The sequence below is a fragment of the Eublepharis macularius genome, chromosome 8 (genome assembly GCF_028583425.1).
Source record: "Eublepharis macularius isolate TG4126 chromosome 8, MPM_Emac_v1.0, whole genome shotgun sequence".
Taxonomy (NCBI): domain Eukaryota; kingdom Metazoa; phylum Chordata; class Lepidosauria; order Squamata; family Eublepharidae; genus Eublepharis; species Eublepharis macularius.
Window position 1 is genome coordinate 103,189,135 of NC_072797.1, and position 18,616 is coordinate 103,207,750.

An 18,616-nucleotide genomic window follows, 5' to 3' on the forward strand; every position below is an offset into this window, starting at 1 on the left:
CCTGTCGATCTCTTTTAAAACTCAGTTTCCCGGCTAACATTGCAACTCCCTTCACATACTCCTCCTCTTGTAATTTGTCTCTTCTAGCTTAGCTCTGAGTCCTTGATGGCCCCTCCATGTATGTACGCAGACACCCACACACACACTTAACTGTATAGATTAGAAAACTCTGATAAAAAACATAACAGAAGACCTTGTGTCTGATGGAGGTATATTTGAGTTTGTAGCATTCTGCAAGCTAGGGCTGATTTGGCTGCATGCTGTTGAGACCTGGTTTGCAGGAGGAGACAGAGGTCCCAGCCGTTGAACCATCATGGGACTGCTGGTGACTATTAAGTTGTTGCAGCTGCTTGTTTCAACAGTCTTGCACCAAGGCCCATGGGCGATGCCCCCTACAAATAAAGGAGTCAAATTAGCTTTCAGATTCCTTTGTCACATGACAAAACTAGCAAATTCATAGCATGCTAAACTTATTTTCATCTATGACATGAGGAAAAAACATCAGATTAGAAATCATTAAACACCTCCATTTCTTACATGCTTGTAGTTCTTGTATGTTTTCATGTATGTTTGTATAAAGATCACTGCAAAGGACTATGGTAAGATATTCATGGAAGCAAAAGTGATTGATCTTAATTACAAAAGGAAAAGAAGTGTGAAGGCAATAAAGAAATGCCTAGTAATGTGGCAAGTTAAATAAAACAAACAAATGCCTTTTTATCAGTTTCTTATAGTTCTGTCCTTCATTACTTTTGTGAAGATTTATTTCTAAGAGATTATTTGACTGAGTTACAAATCCAATTATTGGAGTTTATAAGCAAAATAAAAACAACCTTTTTAATGTCTTAGTTTAAATGGTAAAAAAACCAGTTTGTCTTCTCTTTTCATTTCTAGTTTCTAAGACCCATTAACATGTTAGCCAATGAACATGTAATATTTTCAGAGTGTCTCTGCAGATGTAGGCATAGTTCCTAGCTACATTAATTATATCATCATCATGTGTGACATTGTAATTCATAAATCTCACCTGTGGACAGGCCTGTGACCACTAAGATTACAGATCACACAGCCAGCCACATGTGAAAAGATTCTTTAAATCAGAAGAGAGGACTAGGCAGAATCAAACAGTGAGTGTTTTGTTAAGTGGATAGTCATGATGGTCTGCAGTAGAACAGCAAGATTTGACTCCTGTGGCACCTTAGAGACCAAAAAGATTTTCAGAGTGTAAGTTTTCGAGAGGAAGCTCTGACTCTCAAAAGCATACACCCTGAAAATCTTGTTCATCTCCAAGGTGCCACTGGACTCAAATACTGCTGTATATTGTGTGAGGCCAAAGGCCATTCCAATTGAGGCACACAAGAAAAATGTGGACAAAGTGCCACAAATAATAAAATTATTTTCTCAGCAGCCAAGGTAAACTGTGCCACTTTATAAGAAACATACTGATCTGAATCAGAAATAAGAACAATTAATTTCTCTACCATAGGAGAAGAATCTATACTTTTAAAGATTTCAGCGAGGAATTTATTTCTGGGATATATAGACAAAGGACAGAATAAAATGTGTGGAAAGTTTTCTGGGACCAAAGCTCCACAAACGCATAGGTGTCCAGCAATCAGGGCTTTTTTCCTGTGAAAAGAGGTAGTGGAACTCAGTGGCTGGCAGCACACAGGGCAACTCCTGAAAGGAGGTGGTGCCCCTGGTACCACGTGCGCCCGCATGAAGTGCGCGGGTGCTCCTGGGACTACATGGTGGTGACATCATGCAGGGTGCAGCCACCCCCCACAAGGGGGGGGGAGTTTAAATTGCCCTGCTGGCATCTAAACTCCCCCCCTTGCTCCAGCTGACTGGCACCAGTCAGCTGGAGCAAGGGGGGATTTTAAAGTTTAAATCACCCTCCACGCTGGTGATTATTGTTATTAATGACTATCCAGAAAGATCGTAAAGACTCTGTATACAAAGAGTCTTTATGTCAAAATAGAGGAGTAGGCATTCTTTTAATTTCAACATGAGGTGTCTCATATTAAACGATAATAAATCTGTCCTATACCGGAAGTTTCACATTAAAATAATTACTGTTAGTCAGAATAATTTGTGATAATTTCTGCAATCTGAATGGATCAATGCACAAGCCAGTAAGATTACAAATAAATTACAAGCACCTTTCAAGTTTCTTTTAACCCAAATCTGAAGAGAAATGCTGCAATTTCCCATTAAACTGGCTTAGTATATTATAATTCTTCTGAACTGCTTCACAGTAAAATCTGGGGAAATATTTTAAAGCTGTCTTCATGAATAACCGATCGCTATTTCGAAAGACCCCAGTGACACCAGAAGACCTTTTTGCAACATATTTTCAAAGAGGTTGTACAGATTTACAGAAAAAATGGTTTCATGAAGTAGCAGTACATACAAGCCTTCACCAGCAACACCCACTACAGCACACAGCCCTTTATCCTATCGTCTTTCAAAAATTGGTTCAATGACAGAAAGCAGAGTGTTGAAAAAATGGATAGTCCTTGCATTGGAGAGATGTAAGCAGTGGGGTCACACAAGGATCAGTATTAGGGCACGGCAATTTAATTTGTTTATAAAGGATCTGGAATTAGGGGTGGGTAGTGCAGTGGCCTAGTTTATTGATAGTATCAACTTATTTAGGATAGTGAAAAGCAAAGCAGATTGTAAAGAGCTCCAGGAGCATCTCTCTAAATTAGATGAATGAGCAACTGCGGAAAATAAATTTCATTGTAGGTCAGCGCAAGGTGATGCAAACTGGAATTTAAAAAACCCTAACTTTAAATATATGCTGATAAAGGTCTGAACTGGTAGGGACTAGAAGGGAAAGAGATCTTGGGCAGGGGGTGGGTGGGTAAAGGATAGTGTGATAAAAAAATATTGACTCAGTGTGCAGTAGTGGTGAAAAGGCAAACTACATGCTGGCTGAAGATCACTGGGAAAAGGATTGAAAATCGTTTGGAGGAAATTGGAGAGGAGCTGAGGCCATGAACTTCCACCTCAAGAGTCGTCCTTGATGGCACCACTGGTTATTATATCTATTTCTGCTTCTGCTGCTCACCCCATGGCTACATCTTGAGAGATGTGTGATCATATTGTGTAGTTTGCCCCTTATGACTATGCAAAAGTAGAAGTGTACACACTAAAAAGGATATGAAATGGCCCTGTATTTTTGTGAGGTTTGTCAGGGTGATTGAGGAAGAGTGCAGAAGATTTATGCTTATGCTTTAATAATGTTTATACAGAAACAGGACATGTTCCCCAGTTAAGACAGTGTTTGAATAGTCAGCACCGCAGAAGATAATGAAGTTTAAGTTTTGGCACGGTTGGGAAAAGTTGATGCTTCAACAAAAGAAGAAGCCAATTGTCATTTGAAATTACGTTGGTCTTTTGAAAACTTTCGAATTCTGTGTACACTTGAAAAAAAGAGAATTGGACTAGATAAAAGGGCATAGTTTAGCTATTTAAACTTGTTTTTAAAACACACAGTAGTAAAAAAGAAAAACACAGAAATTTGGTAAATATATACAGAGACTTTCAGCATGATAAAACAGTTTCACTTAAATGCTATCTCAAATGTTAAATAACAATATTAATTTAAGTGAAACTGTTTTCACTTAAATGCTATCTCAAATGTTAAATAACAATATTAATTTAATGTGACAGTGAGGTTATCAGGTTTCTTTTAGAGGTTGCGACAGCATCAAAATGTCAAAATGAACATTTGAAATCACATAATTAGGCAGCTTCTCTTTACTTAAAAATGAGCTCATTGGGAGTTAAATGCCAAAATGGCAAGAATATTATCAATGAGGGAACCTTTAACACAGCCTCACAATTTTGACCCATGTAACCCCCTATCTACAGGGAGCTTAAAGGCAGGAAATACATAAATAATGCTAGGGAGAACTACATATTTCAAGTTGTGGGATCATACAACATCTATGCGAGTTTTACATTTGTCTGAACTATCTCAAGACACTCTACAACCATTTTAAAGAGAAACAAATAACTCCATAAAAGGTAACATAAAACTGTGTTTGTGTGAGTTAAGAACCCTTTAAATGTGCGACAGCCATATAGATCTCTATCACAGTTAAACATTTGTGAACAGTTTCCACATCATCACCATCACATTTAAATCAGCCCTCAGACGTACAATTTTTTGTATGCAGCTTAGAAACACCAACCAAAACAATACATGTAATCTAGACTAGGTCAGACATGCCGAATCACATTTAAATCAATGGAACTAAATGCATTGTTAAATGTTTAACTGGCTGGTCATATAGTCTTGTGCCAAAGCTTAATTTCAGCCTGATCCTATGCACTTCCAGCATCTAACTCAGAAACAAAACAGAATGTACAAGAATAGCTGTCCAGTGAAATGAGAGATGATGCAGCAACATCGGCAGACCCACCAGTTTTGGCACAGCCGGAAAAAGTTGCTCACTAATTACAACAATGTGATGGAGAAAAACCATTCACCATGCATGGAAGATGCTGATCAATATGTAAAGATGGCACAACATAACAGTGATCTCACCCTAATTAATACATGCTCCCTCACATACATAATGCACAAGTACACTGCCAAGAAAAGCCCACAGTTCCTCCCTTATCAAACATCTCCATAGCACAGCTTATAGAAGGGTAGCAACTGACATCTCCAACCACAGTCTCTGCAGGCATTCACTTGAAGCCCAACACAGCCAACAGCAGGACAACAGGAAGAGTGGCAGTACTCTGCAAACAACCTTTTCCAAGAAAAGTCAGGTCTAGAAAGTGAAGGAATCATAGCAGCCAGCCTTCTTCATAGCCCAGTGGGAAGTCTGTGGAATCCATAGGCACATGCTCCCTAGGAGAAGAGGTCAAGTTCTACTGCAGAACTCATGATCCCACAGGGACGATGGTCAAAAACTGTATACAATATTGCCGTGGTCTTGGCATTGTAGTTCCTGACGTTGTAGTTCCTGACAATGCCAAGACCACGGCAATACAGCCCAGAAAACCCACAACAACCATCGTTCTCCGGCCGTGAAAGCCTTCGACAATACATTGTATACAATATGTTTGTATTAATGTATTTGTGAGGGGAAACTAGCTTATTGCAAAAGAGAGACATGGGGTCAAAGGGCTAAGGCAAACTGATAACTACTACAGCAAGCCATTGTGATCTGGCATGTAATTTAGTGGGAAAGAAAACAAGAGATATGGGTTTCAAGATCCTTATATAGGGGCACCATTCCCCCACCCAGGGCAGGGGATCCCCTGCTCCCCCCCTTCCCTCCATGCCCACTAATTTGGCTGGTGGGGGCGCGCTCCCCAGGTCACCCCTCCAGGTGGCAGCGTATGCCTCCGGGCAGCGCAGCGTGCTCCCATGCCCACAATGGTTCTATTCAAGCTGAAATGTGGCCTACATTGGGCCCATTTGGGGCTGAATCGTGCCCTGCAGTGGGCCTTGGTGAGCGTGGGAACACTCCCAGGCCACCCTTTGACCCACGCAATGATGTCACTTCCAGGAAGTGACATTATCACACAAGCTGGGAGCACACGTGCACAGCGCACATGTGAAGCAAGGAACTCGGGCAGCAGTGAGGTAGGTGCCAGGCTCCCAATCTCCCGACGGGAGAGTCAAGGAACCTGAAAACCCTATTCCTATGCCCTTTGGTGGGGGGGGTAGCACTTAATGGGTGTCACTGACATGATGACATTATTTCTGGGAAGTGACGTTATCGTGCTGGCAGTATGTGTGCTCCAGCACTTTGCACGGTGCTAATTCAACCTGTTGGGGTCCAAAATTGGCCCCTGCAAAGCAAAGGAGTATGCCCACTGCCAGGCTCAATGATGCCACTTGCGGAAGTGATGTCATCACGCCCTCCAGGAAACGCACCCACTGCACACTTACCCTGGAGTTTCTTTGCCTCTTGGGCCTGTTCCCCATTCCTCCCCCCCAGCCCCCGCTGACCAGGTAAGTGGCCAAGAAGAGTATATTATTTGGGCAGATATAGTTTCAATGGGATAAACTGTATATTTGGACAGTTACATTTTATTGAATTTCTTATTATAGGAGAAAAATTAGACGTGTATAGTTCATTGAAAGTATTATATATGTTTATAGTATATACAGCAACTATTGTTCTCTGATGCTGTAGACTGACTTAAACATACTATATATTCTGTGAATAAATATGTCTGTAAGTGACATCATTGCAACCAGCAGGAGACTGCTACTGCGTGCTGGTCCAGGACATCTTTTGCTTCTCGAGCCCATCCCCTGGGCCTTTTCCCCCTGCTGGCCAGGTGAATGATGGGGAGGCAGAGGCTGGGAGTGGGGGGGATCTCCTGCCCCACTAGGGGACCTGGCAGCCCTACAGTCAGAATAGAAACTATTTATGAGTTTGTTTAAAATAACTATTAGCCATGTTTCTACCATGTAGGAACTAAAGGTGGCTTACAAGATAAATAAAATAACTATAATAAATAACAATAATAAAAATATACGAAACACCCAGAATTTAAACACAGTTTAAGACTGCCAGTGACTGAAGAAAAATAAGTTAATTAAAAACAGTCCTAAATAATATCATTGTGACGAACTGTACTTTTTAAAAGCTTAGAAGCACTGTACAAACAGCTAAAGGACTCGGTGTTATGAGCCAGCCTCAGCCTACCATGTCCACTGTCTTACCATGCACCATTGAGGGTGGTAAAGATGAGGAGGACGAGGAGCGGGAGGAGCCAGCCTCTGCGCCCCTGGTGGAACAGCAATCAGAACAGCAAGAAGCACAACCAGGGACCTCTAGGGAAGCCTCCAGGGGTGAGGACTCGCTCAGGGTACAGGAGAAACTGGCACCAAAGAGGACTGAGCTGCAGGCACCTCCTGAGCCAACCAAGAAAAGGAGAGGCCAGGAGCAGACGGCAGTTTGAGGGCGTTGAAGGAACCTTAAGAGTCAGTTTAAAAACTCAAGATGAGTACTGGTGTTCCAAGAGGAGTTTTGGTACTGGAAAGAGGGAACCAGCCTTCTAGAAACCAAAAAGAGTAAAAGAATACTCAAAGAAAATGTACTAGAGTCTTTGGGAAAACACTGGAACAAAAGCCTCTCAATACAAGCCTCTCTAGCCATGTGGGGCTTTAAAGGATAGAACCTACACTTTGAATTGGACTCAGGAGTGGATCGATAGCCAGTGTAATTATTATATATCAGGGTCATGTGTTCCCAACAGCTGGCCTCACGCAGCAGTCTAGCCACAGCATTTTGCACTACCTGCAAGCTTCCAAATACTCTTCAAGGGTACAGCACATTGCAATAGTCCAGTCTAGATATAACTAAGGCATGGATCACTGTGGCCAGATCTGATTGACCCAGGAACAGGCACAGCTGATACACCAGTCAAAATTGGGCAAAAGCCCTTTGAATCACTGCATCTACCTGGTTTTCAAATGTGACTGCTGTGTCAAGAAGCACTCCCAAGCTGTGAACCTGGCTTTTCAAGGGGAGTATAACCCCACCCAAGGCAGGAGAGATCTCAGGTCCCTGGTATGTCTTTCTACTAACCTAGAAAACCTCTGCCTTGTCAGGATTAAGTTTCAGCTTGTTCACCTGCACCCAACCCTTTACTTGACTCCAAGCACCAGTTCAAAACATCAACAGCATCCTCAGCATCCCTTAGTCCTAATGCCAAAAGGCAATTCAATAGGATACTATGGCTGACAGTATCAAAAACCAGCAGAGAGATCCAGCAGAACAAGCAGAGACATATTCTCCCTGTCTAGTTTTTGGTAGAGGTCATCAACCAAAGCAAGGAAAGCAGTCTCTGTTCCAAATCCTGGCAGGAAGCGAGATGGAAATGGGTCCATAAAATCAGTCGGTTTCAAAAACTCCTGGAGCTGAGAAACATCTTTCCCAAAAATGGAAGATTGGAGACTAGTAGGAAGTTCTGCAACGTAGTATGGTTCAAGGGATCCCCCCCCCTCAGAACAGGTCTAATCACTGCTGCCTTGAGCACAGGTGGCACGACTCCCAGTCTCAAGGCATTTACCACTCCCCTTACCTACTCAGCCAGTCTCTCTCTGGCAGCTTTTATCAACCAGGGTTGAGAGCACAAGTGGCAGGTATCTCTCCAAGGATCTCATCCACATCCTTGGGCCCCATATGCTGAAAGGTATCCATACAGATTAGACAAGCAGGTGCCAAAGGTACATCAATTGAACATGCATCTACACCAGCATCTAATTTAGAGCAGATTTGAGCGATTTTGTCTGCATAGTAAGTAGCAAACTGCATAATAAGTAGGCCATTGTGTGATAAGAGTCCAGTTCCGTGGAGCTATGATGTAACAGCCCCTGAACCACATGAAACAGTTCAGCTGGTTGATTATGTATAGGTGTAACAGTGATGAAGAAATATTGCCTTTTTGCCACCATCACAGCCACAAAATAGGCTCTAATGTGAGCTGTATGCTGCATTCGATCAGTCTTCCTCCAAGTTTTCTGCTAGTGGTGCTCTAGTCATCGTCTCATCCATTTCAATGCCATCAATTCCCCTGTAAACCAGGAAGACTGCTTGGCTCTGTCTAGGAGGAGAGGGTTCTTCGGGGCAATTGCATCAACAGCCCAGGCCATTTCCCTATTTCAGAGAGCACCCAAGGTGGGAAAATCTCCAAGTGCCAACAGGAATCCATCAGGATCTATTAGATACCTGGGATGGACCATCTTAATGGGCCCATCACCTCTGTGGATGGAAAAAGCAGTAAGTCTAAATTATCTGTTACATTTACATCCTTCTTTTCTTCCAAGAAAGTCTGCAACCTAGACAGTAAATAAACCCAGACCCACTTAGTTTTAAAAAGGTTGTTTAATCATGTGCCTTCGAACTATACACATGACCAAATGACTACATGCTTCCTTCCTGAGGCTCCAGGCCTAGAGGCTATCATTATTACCTGTTTTAGCTGATGTTACTTTTAACAGTTTTACACTGGTTGATTTTTATGGCTCTTCTGTTGTGTTTTTATGTGTTTTTAGTGTTTTAATTGCTGCCGATCATGTTTTCATGGGGTATAAATAAATACTTTAAATAAATAAAATTGAGAATTACAGCCACCTAATCCTCCATGATTCTCATCCTGCCACACTCACCTGATACCAGGGACTTGCCAGATGGCAATCTACTAGACATAGGCAGAATTTGAGACAATAATTCATTGATTGTAGGGTCTTTTGTTGGAATTCTTGCTTGGCTAAAGCTCTGGTCCATATGCCCTGGCTATCATCTTTTTTTTTTTTAAAAAAAATTTTATTGGGTTAGAACATTAATATTTTTACATTCCATTACATTCAATTTTCCCCTAATTTTTCGTTTCTAACCCCCTCCCTTTCCCCCCCTTTTGTTGACTTCCAACAGCTTTCCCACCCTCTGTCCCTTTTCCCTTACTTCTATTAACTTCCTCTGTCTAAAACAAATATATATTCTCCATTATATTAAGCAGTACATCTTTAACTCTTTTACTTATTATACATCCAAACTATACTTCTTTAGATAAACAATTTATCCCATTTTCCAGTTTTAAATATTTCTATATATCATAAACCATAAAAATTTCCCACATTTAAATCAAACAATTTGATTTGTTCTCTATATATTAATCATTTCTTCTTTTTATAGTATTTCTATATAACTCATCACATAATCAGTCGTTTTAACTCTTCTATACATTCAGTTTGGTGCATATAAGTCTTATCAAGTAATAAAAAAAAAAATATTGTTAATTACTCAATCCTCATGTTTAAACCGTTAATTATTCTCTATCAATATTCTATCAATTAACCTTTACATAACTATATATATCTCAATCAATTAATTAATCTAACTGCTTATAAATTCACATTTCTCTTCCTCCCCCGGTAAAGTCACCCCTCTCTTTTATACTTTTATTGTACTTCAGTAGTTCTCAAACTGCCACAGTTTTCCTCCCACCTCCCACTTCTTCTCCAGATATTGTTTCAGCTTCTCCCAGTCTGTGTTAAACTGCCCTGAGTCCAGATCTCTCAGTTTTCTTGTCATCTTATCCATTTCAGCCATATACAGCAATTTGTAGATCCAATCTTCAATAGTTGGCACTTCTTGTACTTTCCATTTCTGCGCATACAAAAGTCTAGCTGCTGCAGTCATATAAAATATCAACGTCCTATGATGGGCTGGAATTCCCTCCATTCCCAAGTTTAGCAGCAGGAGTTCTGGGTTCTTATTTATTTGAAACTGTAAAATTTCACTCATTTCTCTTATTATTTCCCCCCAGAACTGCCTAGCTACCTCACACGACCACCACATATGATAGAGGGAGCCCTCATGCTTCCTACATTTCCAGCATTTATTAGAAGTGTTCAAGTTCCCTAGCGCAATCTTCTTTGGTGTCATGTACCAACGATAAATCATTTTGAAAATGTTCTCTTTAATATTAATACATGTCGTTGTCTTCATTGTAGTTTTCCACAAGTATTCCCATGCCTCCATTGTTATTTCTTTATTAAAGTTTATAGCCCATTTCACCATTTGTGTTTTAACTATCTCATCCTCGGTATACCATTTCAACAGTACTTGGTATACCTTGGATATTCTTTTCTTGTCTTCTTTAAGAAGGGTCTGCTCTAGTTCCGAGTTCTCTGTTCGTATGCCCCCTTTTGCAGAATCCGAATTGTATAAGTCTCTAATCTGTCTGTACTGGAACCAATCATAGTTAGGTGATAGTTCCTCTTGCGTCTTTATTCTAAGTTTAGATGCTTCAGTTTTAGTTATTTCTTTGTACGTTAAACATTGTTGTTCATTATCAACAGCTCTCGGATCTATCACCTCGTATGGAACCACCCACCAGGGGGTTCCTTCTTGTAGGTAAATTCTGTACTTCTTCCAGATTGTATATAAACTTCTCCTTACAAAATGATGCAGGAACATCGAGTTGACCTTTACTTTGTCATGCCATAAGTATGCGTGCCATCCAAAAATTTTTTTATATCCCTCTAGGGCTAATAGTTTCTTATTCTTTAATGTCATCCACTCTTTTAACCAAACTAGGCAGATTGCATCATGATAAAGTCTCAGGTTGGGCAGTTGCATTCCGCCTCTTTCCTTTGCATCTTGTAGAACTTTTACTTTCACTCGAGGCTTCTTGCCTGCCCAAACAAAATCTGATATTTTCCTCTGCCATTTTTCAAATTGTTTAGAGTCTCTGATGATTGGTATTGTCTGTAGCAAAAACATTACTCTTGGTAACACATTCATCTTAACTGCTGCAATCCTGCCCAGCCATGACAAATTCAGTCTATTCCATTTGATCAAGTCTCTCTCTATCTGAGTCCATAATTTTTCATAATTGTTCTTGAACAAATCTATATTTTTTGCAGTCAGCTCAACTCCCAAATATTTCACCTTACTAGTTACTTCACAGTCCGTTATTTCCATTAACAATTGTTGTTTCTGCTTAGTCATGTTTTTGCATAATATCTTTGACTTCTTTTTATTAATGAAGAAACCTGCCAAGTCACCAAACTCCTTGATCTTATCTATCACTTTTGGCATGTTCTCCAATGGATCTTCTACAATTAACATTATGTCATCTGCAAATGCTCTAACCTTGTATGAATAGTCCTTTATTTTTATTCCTCGTATTTCCTCATCTTGTCGTATTTGTATCATCAGAATCTCCAATACTAAAATGAACAACAATGGAGATAACGGGCAACCTTGTCTTGTTCCTTTACTAATCGTCAATTTCTTGGTCAGTTCATCATTCACTACAATTGCTGCAGTCTGGTCTCTATAAATTTCTTTAATTGCTCTGATGAATCTTTCTCCCAGTTGTAGCTTTTCCATAGTGGCAAACAAAAAATCCCAGTTTAAATTGTCAAACGCTTTTTCAGCGTCTACAAAGAAGAAACCAACCTCTTTATCACAACGCTTGTCATAGTATTCAATAGCATTGATCACTGTCCTTAAATTGTCTCTTATTTGTCTGTCCGGCAAAAAGCCTGCTTGTTCTTCCTCTATGACTTCCGAGAGCCACCCCTTCAGTCTCTCCGCCAATATCTTCGCAAAAATTTTATAATCATTGTTAAGTAATGATATAGGCCTGTAATTTTTCACGTTAGTCAGATCTTGGCCCTCTTTTGGGATCAATGATATATTCGCTTCGCTCCAAGTGTCTGGAATTCTTTGATCCCTGAAAACTCCGTTCATCACCTCTTTTAGGAATGGTGCCAGTTCGTTGGCCATTGTCTTATAAAATTTAGCCGTAAGTCCATCTGGCCCTGGCGCCTTTCCTAGATTTGCGGATTGTATTGCCTTACTTATTTCCTCATCAGTTACTTCATTGTTCAACTTATTTCTCCAAGCTTCCGAGATCTCTGGAAGTTTGGTTTTCTCCAAATATGATGCTATTGATTCTTTGGTTACTTCTTTTTTATTATACAGCTTAGCATAGAATTTATAAAAGGCTCTACTAATGGTAGTCTGCTCCAGGTACGTTTTATTTTCTTCACAGATTTTATTTATTATTTTCTTTTCCCTTTTCTTCTTCAATTGCCATGCCAAATATTTCCCAGGTTTATTAGCACCCTCAAAAGCTTTTTGATTCAGTCTTTTAAGGTTCCACTCCAATTCTTTATTACTCATTGCTGTTAACTGTTCTTGAAGAATTTTGATTTCCTGATGTATTTTCTTTTTCCCTGGTCTCTTTTTTAACTGTGCTTCTTTGGCCTTTATTTTCTCCTCAATCTCTTGTCTTTTCTCCTCTTTCTTTTTCCTTGCTCTGCCATTTAAGTCCATTAGTATGCCCCTTACAACCGCCTTGTACGCGTCCCAAACTTTACTGGTTGGTACTTCTTTATTCACGTTGTATTGTATAAAAAACTTTGTCTCTCTTCTCAATATTTCCATATTCTCACTTTCCTGTAACAAGTCCTCATTTATTCTCCAGGCTTTCCTTTTTCTCCTTTTTCCAAATTTCCACATAATTGGATTGTGATCTGAGCCTACCATCGGCATTATTTCTACCTCCTTAGTCCATAACGCTAAGTCCTTTGAGGCCCAGATCATATCAATTCTTGATAATGTAAGATGCCTTGCAGAATAAAAAGTAAACTGTTTGGTTTTAGGATATTCTCTCCTCCATACGTCTTCGAGAGTCTCTTGTTGAATCAACTCAAAAAAAAGCTTTGGCAATAGTCCTCTTTTCTTTTGTGCTGTTGTAGTCTTTTTGTCTAGTTCCAAATCTGTCACTCCATTGAAGTCTCCAGCAAGAATTATCTGGTCATATACAAGATCGTCTAAGTGCTTCCTTAAATCCTCAAAGAAGCTTTCCTTTGCACCGTTAGGTGCATAAAGTCCGACTACCAACACTCTCTTTAAATTCCAATTACATTCCACTGCTACAAATCTAGCTTCAACATCTCTCATAACAAATTTTGGCTGCAGCTCCTCTTTTATGTACAACACCACTCCTCTTTTTTTCGTGTTTGAGGCCGCTACAAATTCTTTGCCCAATTTTCCAGATTTTAAATATTTTACATCCTGTTTTCTAATATGGGTCTCCTGCAAACAAACAATATCACATTTTTGTTTTAGTAGCCAATGAAAAATATTTTTCCTCTTATTCGGTGAGTTTAGTCCATTTACATTCCAAGATAATACTTTACACTCCATATTCATGGTTTTGTTGGTAAGTCTTTTTCATTGTCCTTGATAAATCTCTCCATCTCCCGCTCAGATCTGATGCGTTTTTTTGCCCCTCCAAACTCAAAGGACACTCCTTCCGGTAACTCCCATCTATATCTAATATTCATGTCCTTCAAAGTCTGAATTAGCACTCTATATTTTTTCCTGTCCAGTAACACTGATCTGGGCAGTTCCTTCATTATGATAATCGTCTTGCCATCAATCTCCAATGGATCTTGAAATTGTTTTGTCACAATCCTCTCTTTCATGTTTCTAGTTGTAAACTGCACAATCACATCCCTTGGCAGTTTCCTCTGGGTTGCAATTCTCGAGTTCACACGGTACGCCACATCTAGGATAGCCACAATTTCCTCCTCCTCCTTCCCCAGGTAATCAGCCAACACCTCAGTCATCTGTTCTTGCGCTGACTTCCCTTCCACCTCTGGCAGGCCACGAAAACGAAGCTGCTTCTCCATGTGTTTAGTTTCTGCAACTGACATCCTCCCCTTCACCAGTCTCATCTCTGTTTGTTGCGTGTCTATTAAATTCTCCATCGCGTCTTCTACTGTTTTAACTCTCTGCTGCGTTCCTTGTAATTCACTACTAATCGTTTCCACGCCTTTTTTCACTTCTGACAGCTCCGACTTTACTGTCTGTGTAACTTCTTTGACCTCTTTAATAAGCTCCAATTTCGTGTCCTTAAGTTCTTTCATCATGTCTATAAGTTTTTTGTCCAAATTTTCTATTGCCGATTGCCACTCTTTTTTCGACATCGTGGGGCTTGCTTTAGCTCGCTCCCACGAATCTGCTCTCTTCCTTAGCTCCGTGGCGTATATTTAAACGTTTTCCTTTTTTTCAAATGTCCCAATCTTTGCCAAAATTAATTTTTTTGTATCCAAAATGTCGGGCGTCTTTTCTCTATGGTTTCTCTATGTTATTGTAATCCAAGATGGCCTACTTCCTCTTCCGCTGAAGCCGCGACCCTTCCCCTTTCAAAAATGGCGATTCCCTACTTCCTGTCCGTCGGCAAGGGCCGCTTCCCTCCAGCCACTCTATTGTTGTTACGCACTTCCTGTCTCCCGTCTTCCCACAGCAGGTCTCGCGATGGTGTCTTTTTCCCACAGCTCCAAAACCACAGGTATTCAAAACAATAGTCCGATTCTTGCAATAACTTCTTTAAATTTAGTCTCTTTTAAAATACAACTCCTGCCGAGTCTTCACCTCCTTTTCACTAGTCTGTTGCAGTTTAAAAATCTACTTTCTTTCCTCTCTGTTTTTATCAATCTGTCCCGTTTCAAGAGATAGCGATCTTTACCTTCTCTTCAGCTTTCTCGGGTTGTAATCGCTGTTTCGATCTTAAATTCTCCTCTCGACTTCCCTCCCCGATCGAAGCTTGGGTATGTAGGTCTTATGCCAGCCGAATTGGCCCCAAAACTGCCGCAGAGATTATAGCCGACCCGTCGCAAGGTGGGACCTCAAGGATCGGGGGGGAGACTCCTTGAGTAGAGCCCCCCCTCGTCCGAGATCTAGCTCACCCTAGGGTCTTGAGCGTTCTTTGCCTGCTCCCCGCCTGAGAGCAGTCGGCCGCGGGTTATTTTCACCCCTCCGGCCGGTTAAAACGGCAGTCCGGTCAGCTCCGCAAATGGAGCTGCGTTAGACCTCCATGGATCCCAAACCGGAAGTCCGCCCTGGCTATCATCTTAAAAGGAAAAATAGGACATTTTATTTGACTTCATTTATACCCCACTTTTCTCCCCAACAGGGACCCAAAGCAACTTTCATTGTTCTCCTCTCCTTCACGTTATTCCCATAACCACCCTGTGAGGTAGGCTAAGCTGAGACTGTATGGCTAGCCCAAGGTCACTCGGTGAGCTTCCATAGCAAAGTAGAAATTTGAATCTGGGTCTCCCAGATCTTAGTCTGGCACTCTACACACCACACCACACTGGCTCTCAACATGAGTGTTTATTTAGCAATAATAGGCAAAGATCTCCATGCTGGGGCTGAAGGGTTATTGCCGCAGGACTAGGATAGATCAACATCATGGAATATTGCGTTATTGTAACCATTCATCTTCTGGGTTTTTTTAAAGATAGGAAAATATGAGTATCCTACCTTATATTCTTCACTGTGACTACATGGAAGAAGGTAGTCACTGACTTTAATATGAATGGTTCACAACATGCAGTCTGTTGGTGTTACACTCTGCCCTGGATTCCTTTTGAATTTTTTTTTTAACTTACACCATGACTCTGCTCAGCCCACCTTTACCTATGTTATACTGCTATATCCTCCCGGCATAAAGGTTCTGCCAGCAGCAGCTTCCACTGACACATGAGTATTGTTACACCGGTGTAGACTCATTATATCAGTATTTTCTTTATGTTCTGTTGGTACAGGAGGATTATCAGCAATCCAGTCTCCTGCCAATGGGTTGAAGTCAGCAATGGGATCACACTAATTTCCTTTGGTTTCTTTGGGACTTTAAGAGTCAGACAGCATATTACAAAAGTCATTTTAGAATGTTAGAATCATCCTAAACAAGGTTATAACAAGTTCAGCCAGACATTCTGCAGCCTGGATTTATTTTCCATTCAGCATCAGTTTTCTCCCCATATGGTTAGAAGGGAGTGGATGTCAGTATACAAAGCCCCATACAGTCTTTTTTTTCTGATACTACACATATATATATGATGAAAAGAAACTGTGAGGAAAATCCCTTTCAGGCTTGCCCTGGTATGGAGCCGCTAGGTACTTATAGAGACTGAATTTAAAATGGATTACCTTCCTGATAAGAACTTCCTGCTTAGGAGTGACGTCTTAGTTCACTAGGAAAACTTTACTCTTTCTAATGGGATTTTAAAAATGTGTGGGAAAACATAATTTTAACCTCAACCACATCTGAACCATTCAGGAGTCACCCTTATGAAATCCATGAGAACATACCACCAGAACCTGCAAATGACAAGTTTCGTTTCAAACTGACATGTTACATATAAATCAAAACTGTCTTTCACCAATAATTAAGCATTAATAATTAACAAGTGCAAACTGCAAAATACTTTACAGAAATATTTTAATCTGTCCAGTTCCTCATTCCTGAGCCTGCCTATTTTACTTTTTCTCCTCTGTAGTTAGTTAATATCTAAGCCTCCGTCATTTCTGACATGCAACAATATTCCACAATAATCTTTCAAGAATGTGGCTTGCATACAGATTTTTAGTTACTTAATTGCTGCAACTCAGGACATATAAATTTCACATAAATCTTCTTTTTACAAAAGACTTTTATGCCTCACAGGATGGTGTTACTGCAAAATCCAGTAACGTTTTTGCCTTCCTATAACCCAACTGGTCTGGCATCCTGTACCAGAAGTGTCCATAAAATATGTCACATATAAAGTGTGGGAGGGGGTAGTAAAGGTGTAAAGATGCAGAGATTTAGTATTGATTAAAATGGGGGAAATGTGACAAAAGTTTATGGGCTTTTAGAAGTATGAAATGTGTTACAGACAGTTCTAATAATGTCATTCCAGAAAGTAACAAAATTCTCAAAAATATAGCTAATAATAATATAGCTAATGATCCAATGCTGCTAAAGTTATTTGTGATTGTTCCACTAAGAGCAATGGGACTTAATCTTGTTGTGGCTAACTTGTTCTATTGGTTTATATAGAACGTAGTGACAACTAACTTTAGCATAGGGTTACCAGTCCTTTGAGCAGCAGCAGGAGAAAAATAAAATAAAATAATGATCATCAGTTGACATCATGATGACGTCACCAGAAGTGATAATATGCCTCTCTAGGAATTGGTCAAAACTCTGTGGTAAAACTAGAGACAACTGACACCACTTCCCTCCCCAAAGTGATTCTCGCAGATTTGCTGAAAACTCTATGGCTTTCCCATAATATTTCAGCCAATTCGTAGAGGATTCCTAGAGGAACTTTTGGATTTTTCCAGATGTAACATCATGCCATCAGCTGACAACCACCCCCATGACCCCTCCCTGGTATCCCACTGGTTGCCAGGCCAGGCCAGCTCAGGCAACCCTACTTTAGTTTGATTTGAGCCAAAATCTAGAAGGAAGTAGTGGAACAAGATGCTCCAACAAAATCATTGGTTTCTACATTCTAAACAATATTAAGTCATACCTCCTTTGTTTGATTTCATTTATAGTTCAGCCTTCTCAGAAGGTTCAGAGTAACCAACAAAACACATTTTTAAAATGTCTGTTTAAAAAATGATACACTAGTTAACACAGCAAAACTTCATGTGGATACAGATGGAAGAGCCAGAAGAAAACCACTTAAAAGCTTACTGCAAAATATTCATAACCATATGAGCTACAATTTACTGTCTGTATTTTATTTATTTAGACAATGTATACGCCACCTCTCCAGTGACGTGCTCGAGACAGCTCACGAAGTAAAATGTAGCCTTGAACCTACTGTTAATAGTACCTGTTTCACTCTGTAGTTGAAAATGTTCTAATGAAGAACTGACTTACATCACACTCCATTCAGAAATATTGGAAAGGTTCCTTAGCTCAGGCAGTGGGAGGGTCTGAGACAACAAGAGAAGAGAGCACCTGGGAATCGGCAGATGAGTATATTGTCTATGGTTGCCAATTCTGTGATTGCCAACTGCTTTGGGAAATTCCTAGAAATTTGGAGGTGGTACCTGAAGAGGGCAGGGACTTCCGTAGAATATAATACCATAGAGCCCACTTTCCAAAGGAGCCATTTTATCCAGGAGAACTGCTCTGTGTCTGGAAATCAGTTGTGACTCTGGGAGAACTCTAGGCTCCACTTCAAGATTGGGAATCCTAACATTGTCCATTTTTGTTGTCCTTGACAGCAGGAGGGGTCATGCACGGAAGAGAGACA

At 40.4% G+C, this 18,616-nt stretch overlaps 1 protein-coding gene across 1 annotated transcript in view; it reads right to left on the reverse strand.

Annotated features, from left to right (window-relative positions):
- The window catches only part of GLIS3 (GLIS family zinc finger 3), a 226,157-nt gene that overhangs the window by 173,760 nt on the left and 33,781 nt on the right, over positions 1 to 18,616 (reverse strand). Inside the window, exon 2 of the mRNA XM_054987139.1 lies at positions 194 to 392. Within this exon, the coding sequence (XP_054843114.1) occupies positions 194 to 392 (199 nt within the window). The remainder of the gene's footprint in view (positions 1 to 193; positions 393 to 18,616) is intronic.